The sequence below is a fragment of the Macaca fascicularis genome, chromosome 9 (assembly GCF_037993035.2).
Source record: "Macaca fascicularis isolate 582-1 chromosome 9, T2T-MFA8v1.1".
In the NCBI taxonomy this organism is placed as follows: Eukaryota; Metazoa; Chordata; class Mammalia; order Primates; family Cercopithecidae; genus Macaca; species Macaca fascicularis.
The window spans coordinates 76,858,368-76,873,134 of NC_088383.1; the positions used below are offsets into that span (position 1 = coordinate 76,858,368).

Genomic DNA, 14,767 nt, shown 5'->3' on the forward strand with positions numbered 1-14,767 from the left:
AGCTACTCAGAAGGCTGAAGTGGGAGGATAGCTTGAACCTAGGAGATCGAGGCTGCAGTGAGCCGTGATTGCACCACTGCAGTCCAGCCTGGGTGACAGAAAGAGACCCTGTTTTGTTTTTGGTTTTGGTTTTGGTGTTTTTCTGTTTGTTTTTGTTTTTTTTGTTTTTTGGGTTTTTTGTTTTTGTTTTTGTTTTTTTTTGTCTGTTTGTTTAAAAAAAAAAAAAAGACGCAAGAGCTCACTGTGAACTCCTGGTTCCTTCCTCCCCTCCTCACACTTCCCAGAACTCTTCCTGTCACGGTTCCTAGACAGAATGCTGGGATACTATCCACAAGCTGTAGTAGGCTTGTAATAATGGAATGTCCCCTTGAGGGGTCCCCCCCACAGTCACCCGCTGCCTCTGGAGTGAGATCTATGGGGGTGGGGTTCTAAGCGCCTCTGGGGAGGGTGAGGTAGCATTTCAGGGTGTGGCAGAGGCTCGGACACCCCCAATAGAAGGTCTGTGAATGGAAGGGACATAGGCAGGAGCTCTCTCAGTGATGGCCCTTGTCTTCCAGGATGAAGAGAGGCAGTGAAACACCAGGAGAGCAGGGCGTACTTTAGAATAATTCCTGGACCCTTCTCCAGGCTGCTAGTCAGGACAACGAGCTCCTGGTTGTCTCCGCCACTATCTTGCTATGCGATTTCGGACAAGCCATCTCCCTCACTAAGCCTAAATTTCCCCATGTGTAACGTGTGGGCATTGTACACTAGAGGCATCAAAGTCCCCTCCAGGACAGATGCTAAGTAAAGATAGGCTAGGAGCAAAGCGGTCTGGGGTGGCCAGACGAGAGCCACACGAGGCCCTTCTCACTGGGCGAGGCTCTTTGAGGAACTGAGAGTTGCTGGGACCCAGCCCGCGGCGAGAGAGCAAACAGAGCGGCGCTCCCCTCCCCCGACCCCGGCCCTTTGTCCGGAATCCAGCTGTGCCCTGCGGGGGAGGAGCGGGCTCGCGTGGCGCGGCCCCAGGGCCCTGGAGCTGATTGGCCGGTGGCGCGGGCAGCAGCCGGGCAGGCACGCTCCTGGCCCGGGCCAAGCAGATAAAGCGTGCCAAGGGGCACACGACTTGCTGCTCAGGAAATCGCCGCGGTCTCACCTCCGCGCCGCGAGAGAGAGCGCGACAGAGGCCCGGGACCCCATTCTCTCTTCTTTTCTCCTTTGGGCTGGGGCAACTCCCAGGCTGGGGCGCCTGCAGCTCAGCTGAACTTGGCGACCAGAAGCCCGCTCAGCTCCCCACGGCCTAGCTGCTCATCGCTCTCTATTCTTTTGCGCCGGTAGAAAGGTAACATTTGGAGGCCGCCGAGGGACGGGCAGGGGAAAGAGGGATCCTCTGACCCGACGGGGGCTGGGAGGATGGCTCTTTTTGTTTTTTTCCACCTAGCCTTGGAATCGCGGACTGCGCCCAGTGACAGACTCAAGCTTACCCTTCCCTCTGACCCCGCCGTAGGATGACGCCTCATCCCTCGGGTGCGTCCACTGTCCAAGTGACCGGTGAGACGGAGCGGTCCTTCCCCAGAGCCTTGGACGACGAAGTGACCTGCCCCACGTCCGCTCCGCCCAGCCCCACTCGCACACGGGGGAGCTGCGCGGAGGCGGAAGGGGGAGGCTGCCGAGGGGCGCCAAGGAAGCTCCGGGCACGGCGCGCGGGACGCAGCCGGCCTAAGAGCGAGTTGGCACTAAGCAAGCAGCGACGGAGTCGGCGCAAGAAGGCCAACGACCGCGAGCGCAATCGAATGCACAACCTCAACTCGGCGCTGGACGCGCTGCGCGGTGTCCTGCCCACCTTCCCAGATGACGCGAAGCTCACCAAGATCGAAACGCTGCGCTTCGCCCACAACTACATCTGGGCACTGACTCAAACGCTGCGCATAGCGGACCACAGCTTCTACGCGTTGGAGTCGCCGGCGCCGCACTGCGGGGAGCTGGGCAGCCCAGAAGGCGGATCCCCCGGGGACTGGGGGTCCCTCTACTCCCCAGTCTCCCAGGCTGGCAGCCTTAGCCCCGCCGCGTCGCTGGAGGAGCGCCCCGGGCTGCGGGGGGCCACCTCTTCCGCCTGCTTGCGCCCAAGCACTCTGGCTTTCTCAGATTTTCTGTGAAGGGACCTGCCTGTCGCTGGGCTGTGGGTGCCAAGGGTAAGGGAGAGGGAGGGAGCCGGAGCCCTAGAGGGTGGCCGATGGCGGCGACCCTCAAAAGCACTTGTTCCTTCTGCTTCTCACTGGCTGACCCCTGGCTGGCCCAGGCCTCCGCGGGGGCTGCAGGCTGGGTTCATTCCCCGGCCCTCCGAGCCGCGCCAACTCACGCAGCCCTTGCTGCCCGCGCGAAGTGGGCATTGCAAACTTCGCTCATTTTAGGCCTCCTCCCTGCCACCACGCCATAATCTCATTCTAAGAGTACGAGAATGGTAGCACTACCCGGCCGGAGCCGCCTACCGTCTCGGGTCGCCCTACCCTCACTCAAGTCTGTCTCTCAGTCTCTTACCACCCCTCCTCCAATGTGATTCAATCCAATGTTTGGTCTCTCAGCGCTTGCTCCCCTTGCCCTGCTCCAAAGACGCTGCCGATCTTCTCTACTCCCAATCAGGTCCGGCGTTTCAGGGCGCCTCACTCTGCCTTAAAGCCACGAAGGCGACCCTCTGCCTTCTCCTCGTGCACTTTTCGGAGCCATTGCCCTCCCGGGGCGGAAGACCAGGCTATGAACTGGGAAAGCCCAGCCCGGCCAGGGAGCACCTCCCCAGCCTCCCTGCGAGCTGCGCCTGAAACGTGAGCTGCGCTGCAGGTGCCTGGAGCACCGCGCATGTTTTTTGTTTTGTTTTGTTTTTTTAATCGGTTTGTAAATTATATGATGTCTTTTGAAATCAAGTTTGGTACAGTAAATTATATGCCCCCCCCCCGCGCCGTTTTACACATTTGTATTTATTAATGAGATTTCACAGCAAGGAAAAGTCTATATTTTGTATATTAGATTATTTAGGGATTGCTGGGTGAGATTTTAAGCCAATTAAAAAAAATGGACCTTCAGGAAACCTTGGCAAGGTGACTTCATTGTGCGTTGGGGAGAGGAGAGCTACAGTCACTACAGTTGAGGAAGAGCACCTCTGTCCAAGGAGAGGGATGACACTCTTTCTAGAGGTCTGGACTAGAGCCAGGGCAGATTGGGTTTGGAGAGCTGGAAGTCTTATAAGTAATTATTGGTCCAGCCCCCTTTTTTCTATGTAGGGCAATGAATCCTCTTATTTCAAAGAGCGGTTTAGAAGAAAGACAAGCCTCCAGCTAGGACTACTGACTCTCACTTGCCGGCCCTTTCCCCAACTCCACCAGCCTAGCTCTAGAGCAACTGTCGGGGAAGGCAGACAGTAATAATTCAATTGCAGACTCAGAGTCCTTGGAAACACAGCTGGGCTGGGCATCCTAGGAATTTTCCCAAGGTGCTTAGAGGCCTAGCACATCCCCTGAGCATATTTTACTCAGGCACTGAGGTGGCTGTGTCTTGAACTTGTTGAGCTGAGCAGCCAGGAGCAAAGAAAGTGGAGTGTCTGACTGGAATCTCCAGCAACACCCCCTCCCTCGTTACCTGGCAGCCTTGATTGAAAATTTATCAAGAAACTGTTCAAGGTTTCCAGCCACACCATCTCTCTTACTGGCAAGGTGGAAGGACTGGTGCAGCATGGGCACTGAAATCTGTCCCAGGAGTGCCAGTAGAACACCCCTACATGACTTCAGGGACCCTAGGACCTCAGAGAATATGGTCTAAGCTGTAAGGATCCACAGAGTTCGCCTGCTGCTTGGGAATAGGAAAGTGGAGGACAGGCACCCTACCTGCTAGTTGAACTCCAGAGACCTCCTTGAATTGGCCAGGGGTGTCCTGGGAAGAAGTGGGCCAACCCAGGTCGGGTGTGGTGCTGCCAGACCCCTGGAGCTGGTGGAGAGGTTGCTTTTCCAGCACATTAGAGTGCAAAGGTGATGTCTTCTCAGGGGTTAATGCCTCTTGCATCTCTTTCTCTCCTATGCCCTACCCAATTCAAATGGAAATTTTCCCTTCTCTACCATAAATCTGTAAAGTTAGCTCAGAGGAGACTTGTCTCAGTTATCAGCCGCAGGATTTGGGGGCGGGAAGAGGGACACAGCAAACAAACGAATGAACGAAGGTGTTGTTTCATTTTGTGGCTTTAATCTGGGAGGAGGAGATTAATGGGTTATTGATGACCTCTGCAATAGCCAACTTTCCACCTGGGGCACCGCCTGGGGACAGGTGTCAGCAGCTTGGGAGTTGCACAAAGCAAGCAAACACCTGTGATTTGCTGGGCGTTGGGGGTACGGGGTGGGCAGACATAAAAATCAAGAAGGTCTCTTTATCCTCTCAGGACAGTAGCAAGGATATAGACACAATCACTCAAGGCCCAAGAAATATTGGTGGTTGGGGGAGGTATGAGCCGCAGGATGGAACATCAAACTGTCACCTTGGGGCTGGAGTGCCGGAAGCTTGCAGGAGGAGGTGGCATTTGGGCCAGGACTAAAGGTTTGGAGAGGAATTCCTCAAGTGGAAAGATTCTTTTTCCTGTGGAACGCTGTGTGAAGTAGTGTTCATCATCTAGGCAGGGGACTCTCTGGGTACAAACGGCCCCCAGAAGCTGGAGGAGCGTTTGCTGGGTTAAGGTTCTCCAGGAGGCAACCGGGTGAGCTGCGTTCTCCCCCACAGCCCAGTCCTTCTCCTGCTTTTGAGGGTGCTCATTAAGGAGCCATTAGTCACCCAACACACACAGACTGGTCCTCCGCCCCACAAATTAAAACACGCACGTTCGGGTTAACCAACTCAGCTGCTGGGCCGCCACCTTGGGTTGGGGCGAATTAGACCCCCGAAACTGTCAGCTCCACTCTCCAAGTCGGGAGAAGGCGGAGGAGGGTTTAGGGTTTCTCTGAATCAGGGGGGCAAAGTTTAGGGTTCGGTGCTGGATGAGCTCCGTCTAAGTGTGTAAAATCACGCTGCGGTGGGAAAGCTCGCCCATGCCTCTTTCCAAAGAACCCCTCAGCAAGAAGAACTAGGAAACATTTCTAGGGATGGCCTGTCCAAATAGCTTTGCACCACCGCCCCCGCGCCTTCCACCTCTTGCAGCGTTTTGAGTCCTGGGGCTTTTAAAACCGCGCTGCTAGCGGTCTCTGCCCGGACCCTGCCTCTTCACCGTCAGCCAGCGCTTCTTCGGCTGCGGAGCCTGCTGCTGTCTGAAACCAACAGTGTCCGAAATCCGGGCAGGAAAGACTCTCGGGTCGAATGGCTCTTCCCCCGTCTTCTGCTTTTGTCTGAGCCCAAGACTGGCTTCCAGAAAAACAGCACATGAATCTTGCGTCTCCCTCCAGTCAAGCAGCGCTGGCACACAAGCAGGTAGATTTATGGTGCCCTGCCCCCATCCCACCCCACTCCCAGCCGGCCTCAGTCGGAGGACAAAGCGTCCCGGGGCCATTGGAATGCTAATGTCTGGGAGCCAGGCCGCTGGGCTGGCACAAAGGTAGGCGGGGCCCGTGGCGCACGCGACCCCACAGGCGCACACCGTCCCTTCTCTCCCTTGCGGACTACCGGGCCGTGTGACCTTGGACAAGTCTCCTTGCCTCAGCTAATCCACAAGAGAAGTTGGAAGGAGTTCCTAATACCCTTTCGCTGGGTTTCTGGGTGCCTACCACAAGACTGACACAAGGTGAACGGCACCACAGTCCCCTCAAGACTGGAAACTGTGAAAAAAAAAAAAAAAAAAAACCCTTCAGACCCTGAGACTAGAGACAGTGTGTGGGGAGGGTCTGGGGGATTCACCTGAGAATGTGGCACAGAACAACCGCTGGGTACATTGTAATTACATTTATGTAAGGAATACTCTCTGCTGTGTGCCTTTTCGTCTGCCCCCTTTAAAAATCCCTGCAGACAGATTTCCACAAAAGTGTGTGAGGAAGCGGAGGGATGGGGTCGGGGGGGTTGTGACTCTGCTAACTTTACCTGGCTGTTCTGTCTTCCAAGGGCCAAGTGAGCAGTGAGTGACTTGAGGCTAGACGCTTTATCTCCGGTACCCTCCTACAGCCAATGAGGAGGGCAAGGCAGTGTGGTCACATCCATGGAAACAGAGAAGATGACTCGCCCAAGGCCCTCAATCACTAGGCGAGTTATTGCAACAAACTAGGACTGATGCCCTGGTTCTAAGCTGGCAGTTTGGAACTCTTTCCTCTGTGCTGGTAGATAGGAGTAGATAGGAGCTGGTAGATGGCGAATCAATCTATAGTAATATGTCCTTTGACTAGAACCGGGTCCTTGGGGTCTTATAAGGTCCAGGGGTCCCTGAGCTTTGGCCTCCCTGTACCCCTGACGAAGTTCCAGGCTCCTGTCTGCTGCCTCTGCTTCTGGGATCAGTGGGCCAAGGCCGACGGAGCCGACGCCTGTCTAGCTGAGCCTGTCTAGCAATTGCTCTGAGATCCTGAAATGCGGCTGCGCGCCCCTGACCATGGTGCTGAAATGACCACGCAGATCCAGCGCGAGAGGTGCGTCTGGGAGTGAGGGGTTCTCTTACTGAAAACCACCTATCAACCCCCTCTGCCCACGATTCCAGTCCGTAGTCCTAGGGAGGCTCCTGCGGACATGCAGACCCAGAGGACTGTCAGGTTTCCCTAGTGAGAAGAGGAAAGCAAGGTCTCTGTTGCTACTGACTTGCCTTTCTCTCTGTGCACCTTAGGACTCCTGCCCTTATAAATTACGGAGCTAGAATTAAGTAACTAGCTTAGGACTTTCTGACAGCATCTGAGAGGCCTGAGGTGAACAACTTTTGAAGTTTAAGCTGAGGCAGCCCTAGCTGGGAGAACTGGTTTGGAACTTTGCCCTCAACAGGGCTCTCATTGTTTGGGTTACATGCTTTAGTTATTCCAAGAACAAAGCCCAAAGGAAATCCTCCAGATGCATACACAGGAGATCAAAGTAGTTAAGAGATATGATTTTAGAACCCCACAGACATAGGTTCAAGTCCCAGTGCTGCCACACCTCGTGGTTTTCAATTAAACCCCGTTGTCTCTCCTAAGAACTATTTTCCTCATTTATGAAGATGGGACAATAAATAGTAGCCACATAATTGGGCTATTGTACTGATTAAACACGTTTGTCCAGCCTTCTAAGCTTCCATAAATGGTATTTACTATAATTAGCATCTTTATTTGCCTCAAATTCTTCTCTTTCTCAGCTGAGCACAGTGTCTCATGCCTGTAATCCAGCACTTTGGGAGGCAGAGGTGGGCAGATCACTTGAAGCCAGGAGCTCGAGACTAGCCTGGCCAACATAGCAAAATCCCATCTCTACTAAAAATAAAAAAAGTAGCCAGAAAAATCCCATCTCTACTAAAAAAAATAAAAATAAAAAAATTGGCCAGGCATGGTAGAGCACACCTGCAATCCCAGCTACTCAGGTGGCTGAGACATAAGACTTGCTGGAACCCAGGAGGTGGAGGTTGCAGAGAGCCGAAATTATACCACTGTACTACAGCCTGGGCAACAGAGTGTGGCCCTGTCTCAAAAAAAGAAAAATCTTCTCATTTTCCCCCATTTTGGAGAGGAAAGGGCTTTTGCATGAATTTGAATTTTCTCTGCACCCCTGTGTATTGTAAACTAGGAGAAAGGCCAAGAGTCACCCATCCCTTCCTGGTAAACTTACCCTTCCTGAGCCCTAGATCAAATGTCCAGATGTCCCTAGGGCACCCCAAATGAGAAGTCCAAAAATGGGAATCCTCTCCTGGTTCCCCAAGCTAATGCTGTCCCCTTCTCCTGATCTCACTAAGTAACATCCTTCATACTAGAAATCTGGGGTTCATCTTGGTCTCTCACTACCCATATCTAGTTAACCCTCAAGTCCTGCTGGTTTTCTTTCTCACTTTTTCTTGAACATGGCTCCTCCTTTGCTTCCTTATGACCACTGCCATAGTTCAGGCTTTTATCCCTTATCTGCAGAGACTACCTAACTGATCCCTCTACTTCTAGTCTTTTTTTTTTTTTTTTTTTTTTTTTTTTTTTTTTTTTTTTTTTGAGATAGGGTCTCACTCTGTCTCCCAGGCCAGCATACTGTGGTATGATCATGGCTCCCTGCAGCCTTGATCTTCTGGGCTCAAGTGATCCTCCCACATCAGCCTCCCAAGTAGCTGGGATCACAGGCATATGCCACCACACAGCTAATTTTTAAAAACAATTTTTGTAGAGACGGGGTCCCACTATGTTGGCCAGTCTTGTCTTGAACTCCTGGGCTCAAGTGATCCTCCCACCTTGGCCTCCCAAAGTGCTGAGATTACAGGCATGAGCCACCACATCTGGCCCCACCTCTAATCTTGACACTCATCATTGTACCCTCCATGCAGCTGTCAGAGTTCCCATCTAATATGTGAATATAACATTATAACTCTCCTGTTTGATCTTCAAATGGTTTCCAATCATTCCGTAGGATAAAGTTCATGTTCTAACTGGGAAGAATTGTATAGTGTGAGCTGCGAATTTATATGAATAAGGCCTCAATTTCCAACTGATTCACTAACAATCAGTATAAACATGCACAAATTCCTTAATCTTTATTTCCGTTTCTTTATCTATAAAATGGGGATAGCAATATTGCCTTTTAAGGTTCTAGTAAGATTAAAGCTAGGTTGCTATAGCAGAGACTCTCAAATAATTCAACCTGAGGTGAATATTCTAGGTAGGTGGGGAGCTCTGTTCCATGACACCATCCTGGGACTAAGATCCTTTCATCTTCTTCCTCCACCAGCTCCCAGATCCTTGCCAACCAAATGGTTGAAGCTGCATTGCCATAAGTCCCAGCCAGTGGAAAAGGGAAATAAGGCATGGAGGAGGCTTACCTACAGTCTTAAAACTTACGCTCAGAGGTAGCACATATCACCTCTGCTCACATTTCGCAAAGAGAATATGATCACGTGGCCTCATCTAGCTGGAAGAGGGACTATGTGCCTAGAAGAAGTGAAGAATGGATTCTGGCAGGCAATGGGCAGACTCTACCACAGCATCGTGGTCTAGATTAAATTGGATTACATATGCTATTATTATTTGTTTTTATCATCAAAAGTCAGGTATGCTTAGGCCAGAGTCCTGCCACACCAGTCTCTTTCTCATAATGCCTCATTTGCCCTGATAGTTACCCTCCAGGAGTGATGACTTGCTTGAAGTTTTCCCTTTATACACGCTCAGGTACCCCTTCAATGCTTTTTCCCCTACCCCCCACACACACTGTTCTGTCTGTCTGAACCTTCTCTCTTGTTTTCCTTCCCCAACCTCCAAAATGGATATCACCTCTGCCTGGAAGTTTTCTCTGCACTATGCCTTCCTCCTTGCTCCCTGCTCCCATAATACCCTGTGCATGTGAATATTGTAGCATTTTCCAGGTAGTGTAGTGATGGTTTATATGCACTCCTCATTGATCTGTGAGATCTCCTCAAGGGCAGAGACTATGTTCGTCTTCATGTCTCCAATGAGCAGAACACTGATTACCCATTTTTGTCTAAATCCCCCATATTTTATTTTATTTTATTTTTTTAGTTTTTTGAGACAGGGTCTCACTCCAGTTGCCCAGGCTGGAGTGCAGTGATGTGATCACAGCTCACTGCAACCTCAACCTCCCGAGCTCAGGTGATTCTCCCACCTCAGCCTCCTGAGTAGCTGAGACTACAGGTGTGCACCATCACAGCCAGCTAATTTTTTGTATTTTTAGTAGAGATGGGGTTTCACCATGTTGCCCAGGCTGGTCTCAAACTCCTGGACTCAAGCAATCCACCCACCTCAGCCTCCCAAAATGTTGGGGTTACAGGTGTGAGCCACTGCGCCCAGCCCAAATGCCACATGTTTTTAGAATGAATTAATGAGTGAGTGAATTGACTATTAATAAATGAATAAAAGGCATTGCAATTATTTGTTTAGAAATCTTTTCCCTCCCCAGATTGGCTAGCACATAAAGACCAAGGAATATTTGTTGAATAAATGAATGGATGAATGAGTCATATAGAGGCCCACTAACCCTCCTGCTTCATATCCTCCTCTGCACAAAAATAACCTATCCTTGACTGCCTATAAATCTATTTCAGAAGATGTCCCATATGACTAAGTGATAACAGATTATCACAACAGTACTGTATCATTGTTTCTGAGATCTATGGTAACCATGCCCGTAGTTCATGTGTAGTTGATTCCTCCTGAGAAACTCAGATCCCTCCTGAGTCAGTGGAAAGGGCATGAGGCTTGAGATCTATCTCAACTCCAGTACTTCATATTCTATTACCTTGGGCAAGTTGCTTAGCCTCTGCAAGTAACTTACTGTAGCTGTCATTTCTCCAGCTACAAAAATGGAGAAAAACACACTTACCTCACAGGATTTCATGAGATGAAGATGAGGCAGACTCATTATAGCACCCGTCTCATCTCTGTCTTACTCCTACAGATGACTAGCGAAGAAAGCATGAGCCAGACTGACCTTCCCAAATTAAGCAGGCAAGTATGTTGGGACTTGCCCAAGCACCCAAACCTGATCATTATGGAGATGAACTGAGGCTCCTGCTCTCCTAACATCATCACCAGCTACACTGCCTCTGTTGTACCAGTTACCTATTGTTGCATAACAAATTATCCAAAACTTAGCTCCTTAAACCAAGAAACATTGATTATGTGTGGCTTCTGTGGTTCAGGAATCCAGGTGTGGCTTAGCTGGTTCAGGCGTCTCATAAGGTTGCCGTCAAGGGATCAGTTAGGAATGTGGTCTTACCTGATGGCTTGACTAGCATAGGAGCCACTTCCAAGCCCACTCGTGTGGTTGTTGGCAGAATTCAATTCCTCAAAGGCTGTTGCAGTGAGGGTCCCAGTTCCTCACTGGCTTTTGGCCAGAGACATCCTTCAGCTCCTTGCCATGTTGGCCTCTCCATAGGGTGGCTCACAACATGACAACCGGCTTCCCTCAATGTAAGCAACCAAGGTGTAAAGGGGGGACATCCAAGCCAGAGACATGAATACCAGGAGGCAGAGATCATGGTGGGTGTTTTACAGGCTGCCATCACATTGGCAGTAACAGAAACCTTTGCTTCCAATTGCTTCTCGGCCTTCTGGCTGAGATCAAACATAGAAATCTTTGCTACCTGCTTTCCACACCCCAGAGACAGGCAGACAGATAGACACATGTACACACACACACAAGCACGCACGCACACATGCACGCACACGCATACACACATCACTACCTCCTCAGGGTCAAATATACCAGAGTTCAAAAAAAGAAAGCCCAGGTAATTTGACTCCTGGGGCTAAAGCACATGTCCCCAGTACTGGGTTGGCTTCCAAGAAGGGCCCAGGGGACTGCTATGTGTGCATTTGAGCCACCCCAGCTGATCCCTGATATCCATTCACACAGGCTTTCACAGGCTCCCTGCCCCCACTCCCAGAGGCATAGATTTAGGATGTCTGGGGCCTGAACACCGCACCCACTGAAGGGAAATTTACTGCCTCTAGAGAACCAGGGCCTGACTTGGGGTCTTGAATGCATCTTTTTCCCCTTTGCCTCTGCTTTATTAGGTTAATCATTGCTTGAATCGGTTGCCATGGTTTGGGCAAACCCATGGCGACTCTATAATGAAGCCTGAAAGACTCGGACCCCATTTATCATCCCCAGTGTTTGGGAGGCCCAGAGCCTCATTTGCCTCCCCCAGGGTCTGGGCACCACCCTTCTGCCTGGGGCCCCCAGGGCCCTTTTGAACGAGAAATGAACAGGTGGCGACTTGGAAGGGGAGAAAAGGAGACCCACACAGGTGGAGTGAGCAGCACACTGCACATTCCCCCACCACACACACACACACCACACACACACACACACACACAGTTTTATGTTCCATCCCTGGAGTTCAGACACAGACCAAATGCACAGGCCTTTTGGTCTCTGACCTTTTCTTTCTGGGAAGTGGGAGGCAAAAGAAAGATCTTTAGTTAAAAGGGGTCTATGGCTGCCCTTAGAAATAGGGGAACCCACGTCTCAGCAGATCCAGGTGTTGTTACACCCTTTATTCCCTGGGCATAGATTGAGCAGCATTGCAATCTTGCAATAGGGACAGATGGAGCCAAGTCTAGTGAGGAACTAGAGGCATACAGAGGTTCAGCAACATGTTCAAGGTCACCCATGGTAGAACTCAGAGCAAGTCAAATGTATTATGGAAAATTTCAAAAGTAGAGAGAAGAGCACAATGAATTCTCAGATGTTCATCACCCAGATTCAAGAATTATCTACTCAGAGCCAATTATATTTCACCTACATCCTCACCCTTTTTCCCCGGCACTTTCTTCATGAATTATTTTGAAACAAATTCCAGATAGCGTGTAATTTCCACAGTAAATCCGTCCCCAGTATCTTTTTTTTACTTAGCAAAATTGCATATATAATGCTGTAGCTGATAGTATTGAATCCAAAGTCAGACAGACAGCCTGGGGTTCAAATCCAAGCCTTGCCCCTTCTCAGATGTGTGACATTCAGCCAATGGCCTAATGTCTTTGAGGCTCAGTTTCCTTAACTATAAAGGGACACAATTTCTCATAGGGTAATTGTCAAGATTAAACAAAGTAACACAAGGCAAGTGCCAGCACCTGTGCAGAATAAATGGTGGCTTTTAAGATTTCCATTCTTGTGACCATTGCACCACCAGGAATGACTGTCATCCTGGCAGGAGGTCAGCTCTTGACCTCCAGTGTCCAGATCTCTTGGTGCAGTCCCCTGAAATGAAGGCCCTCTACCTCATCATCATCCCCTCTACCTGGCACTGAATTCTGACAACACAGACCTCAGCAGTGAACCTGGCTTCAGTTGCTGACAGCCCCTGGCATCCACTGCTCATAGTATACTCAGTTCTGCACCATGAACCCCAGAGTGAACAAAGCCAAGTCCCCACTTCTGCTGCTCTTGCATCTCAGGCTTTCTAACCTCTTTCTAACCTCTGGTCCCATTTGTTAGCAGATATTGACATACCTGCCTGAGGGTTGTACATGTGTGTGCACTTGTTTCTGTGTGTGTGCTGTCACCACATGTGAACCAGCACATGCCTGGGTTTCCGTGTGCTCATCCTGTGACCTGCCCCCTTGCAGTTCCTGGTTGACTAACAGAGACCAGAGGAAAACTGGTCAAGCAAAGGCATGAAGGTATAAGCACAGCACTGAGACTTCTAGAGGAGGTAGGGAGAAAACTCTGCAAAACGCATCAGACTGAGAACAGAAAACAGGGGCAGGCAGAGGGCTCTTTGCAGGCTGTAGGCATGGGAAGGGAGGCAGCCTGCCTGGGTGCACTGTGTAGGTGAGGCCTGAGTCCCAGTAACTGACCTCTTCAGGAGAGGTTTATTCCAGGAAATCACCCACACTCCCAGGATCCAAGCTCTGAAGGGATCTCCGGGCTGAAACGGCATGTCCTCCCCACAAATCACCTATCTTAATGACAACTAATTTTTATCGAGAGTTTACTATGTCTAAGCGCACTGCTAGTGCTTTCCATTTGTTAGTCTCTGAGATCATAGACTAATTATTATAATTATTATTTGCATTTTACACATGATGACACTGATATTGGTTAAATAACATGCTGTCAGTTACCCAGTAAGAGGTGCAGTTAGACTTGAACCCACGCTGTCCTGACCCAGAGCCAGTGCTTTTAACCACTGCTACTTTGCATCACTGATAGGCTCCCCTTTTCTTTTCTTCGTTTTTTGAGTTTGGATTTTTGGATACTTCCAAACATAGACAAAAGCAGAGAGAATAGAATAATGTGTCTTCATGTACCATCTCTTAGCTTCTGCAACCATCAATTCATGATCAACCTCATTTCATCAGTTTGCCTCCACCCCAAACCTGCACAGACTTTTTTTTTGGTGGAAAATTTTAAAGTGTATCCCGGGTATCTATCATCCCACTGGTAAATTCTTCAGTGTCCATTTTTAAATGATAAGAATATTTTTAGAAACATAACCACCAAACTATTTTCACAATGCATGAGAAATTCTGAAACATGATCTAATATCCAGCCATAGGCAAAAGTCTCAAATTGTCTTTTTTTATTTTTATTTTTTTGAGATGGAGTCTCGCTGTGTCGCCCAGGCTGGAGTGCAGTGGCCGGATCTCAGCTCACTGCAAGCTCCGCCTCCCGGGTTCACGCCATTCTCCTGCCTCAGCCTCCCATGTAGCTGGGACCACAGGCGCCCGCCACCACGCCCGGCTAAGTTTTTTTGTTGTTGTTGTTGTTATTTTTAGTAGAGACGGAGTTTCACCATGTTAGCCAGGATGGTCTCGATCTCCTGACCTCATGATCCACCCGCCTTGGCCTCCCAAAGTGCTGGGATTACAGGAGTGAGCCGCCACGCCCGGCCGATGTTTTGGTTTTTTTTGTTTGTTTGTTTGTTTTACGTAAAACAAACATCCTCTCAGCCTGTATTCCAGATGCCTGCTGGAGGCCAGGACCAAGGCTCTGGTACCAGCCTAACCCCAGGGCTTAGTGGGACCAGCCTTGAGCAACTCACCTCCCTCCCCTCTTGTCCCTACCAGCCCCCACCCAAAAGTATGGTGACCAGTCATCTTAGTTTGTCCCAGACTTTTCCGGTGTTAGCACTGCAAGTCCCGTGTCCCTGGCAAACCCAGATGGTTGGTCACCCTCCAAGGAGCCAGAATCCTGGAGCTTCCCCCAGCCCACTCCCAGCCCCCACTTCCTT

At 50.2% G+C, this 14,767-nt stretch overlaps 1 protein-coding gene across 1 annotated transcript; it reads left to right on the top strand.

Moving 5' to 3' along the window:
• The first annotated feature begins 1,107 nt into the window (after window positions 1–1,107).
• Window positions 1,108–5,240, top strand: NEUROG3 (neurogenin 3). The gene has a single exon (XM_015456913.4). The coding sequence runs from the start codon at window positions 1,488–1,490 to the stop codon at window positions 2,133–2,135; it is 648 nt and encodes a 215-aa protein (XP_015312399.1). The 5' UTR covers window positions 1,108–1,487; the 3' UTR covers window positions 2,136–5,240.
• The last annotated feature ends 9,527 nt before the right edge of the window (window positions 5,241–14,767 follow it).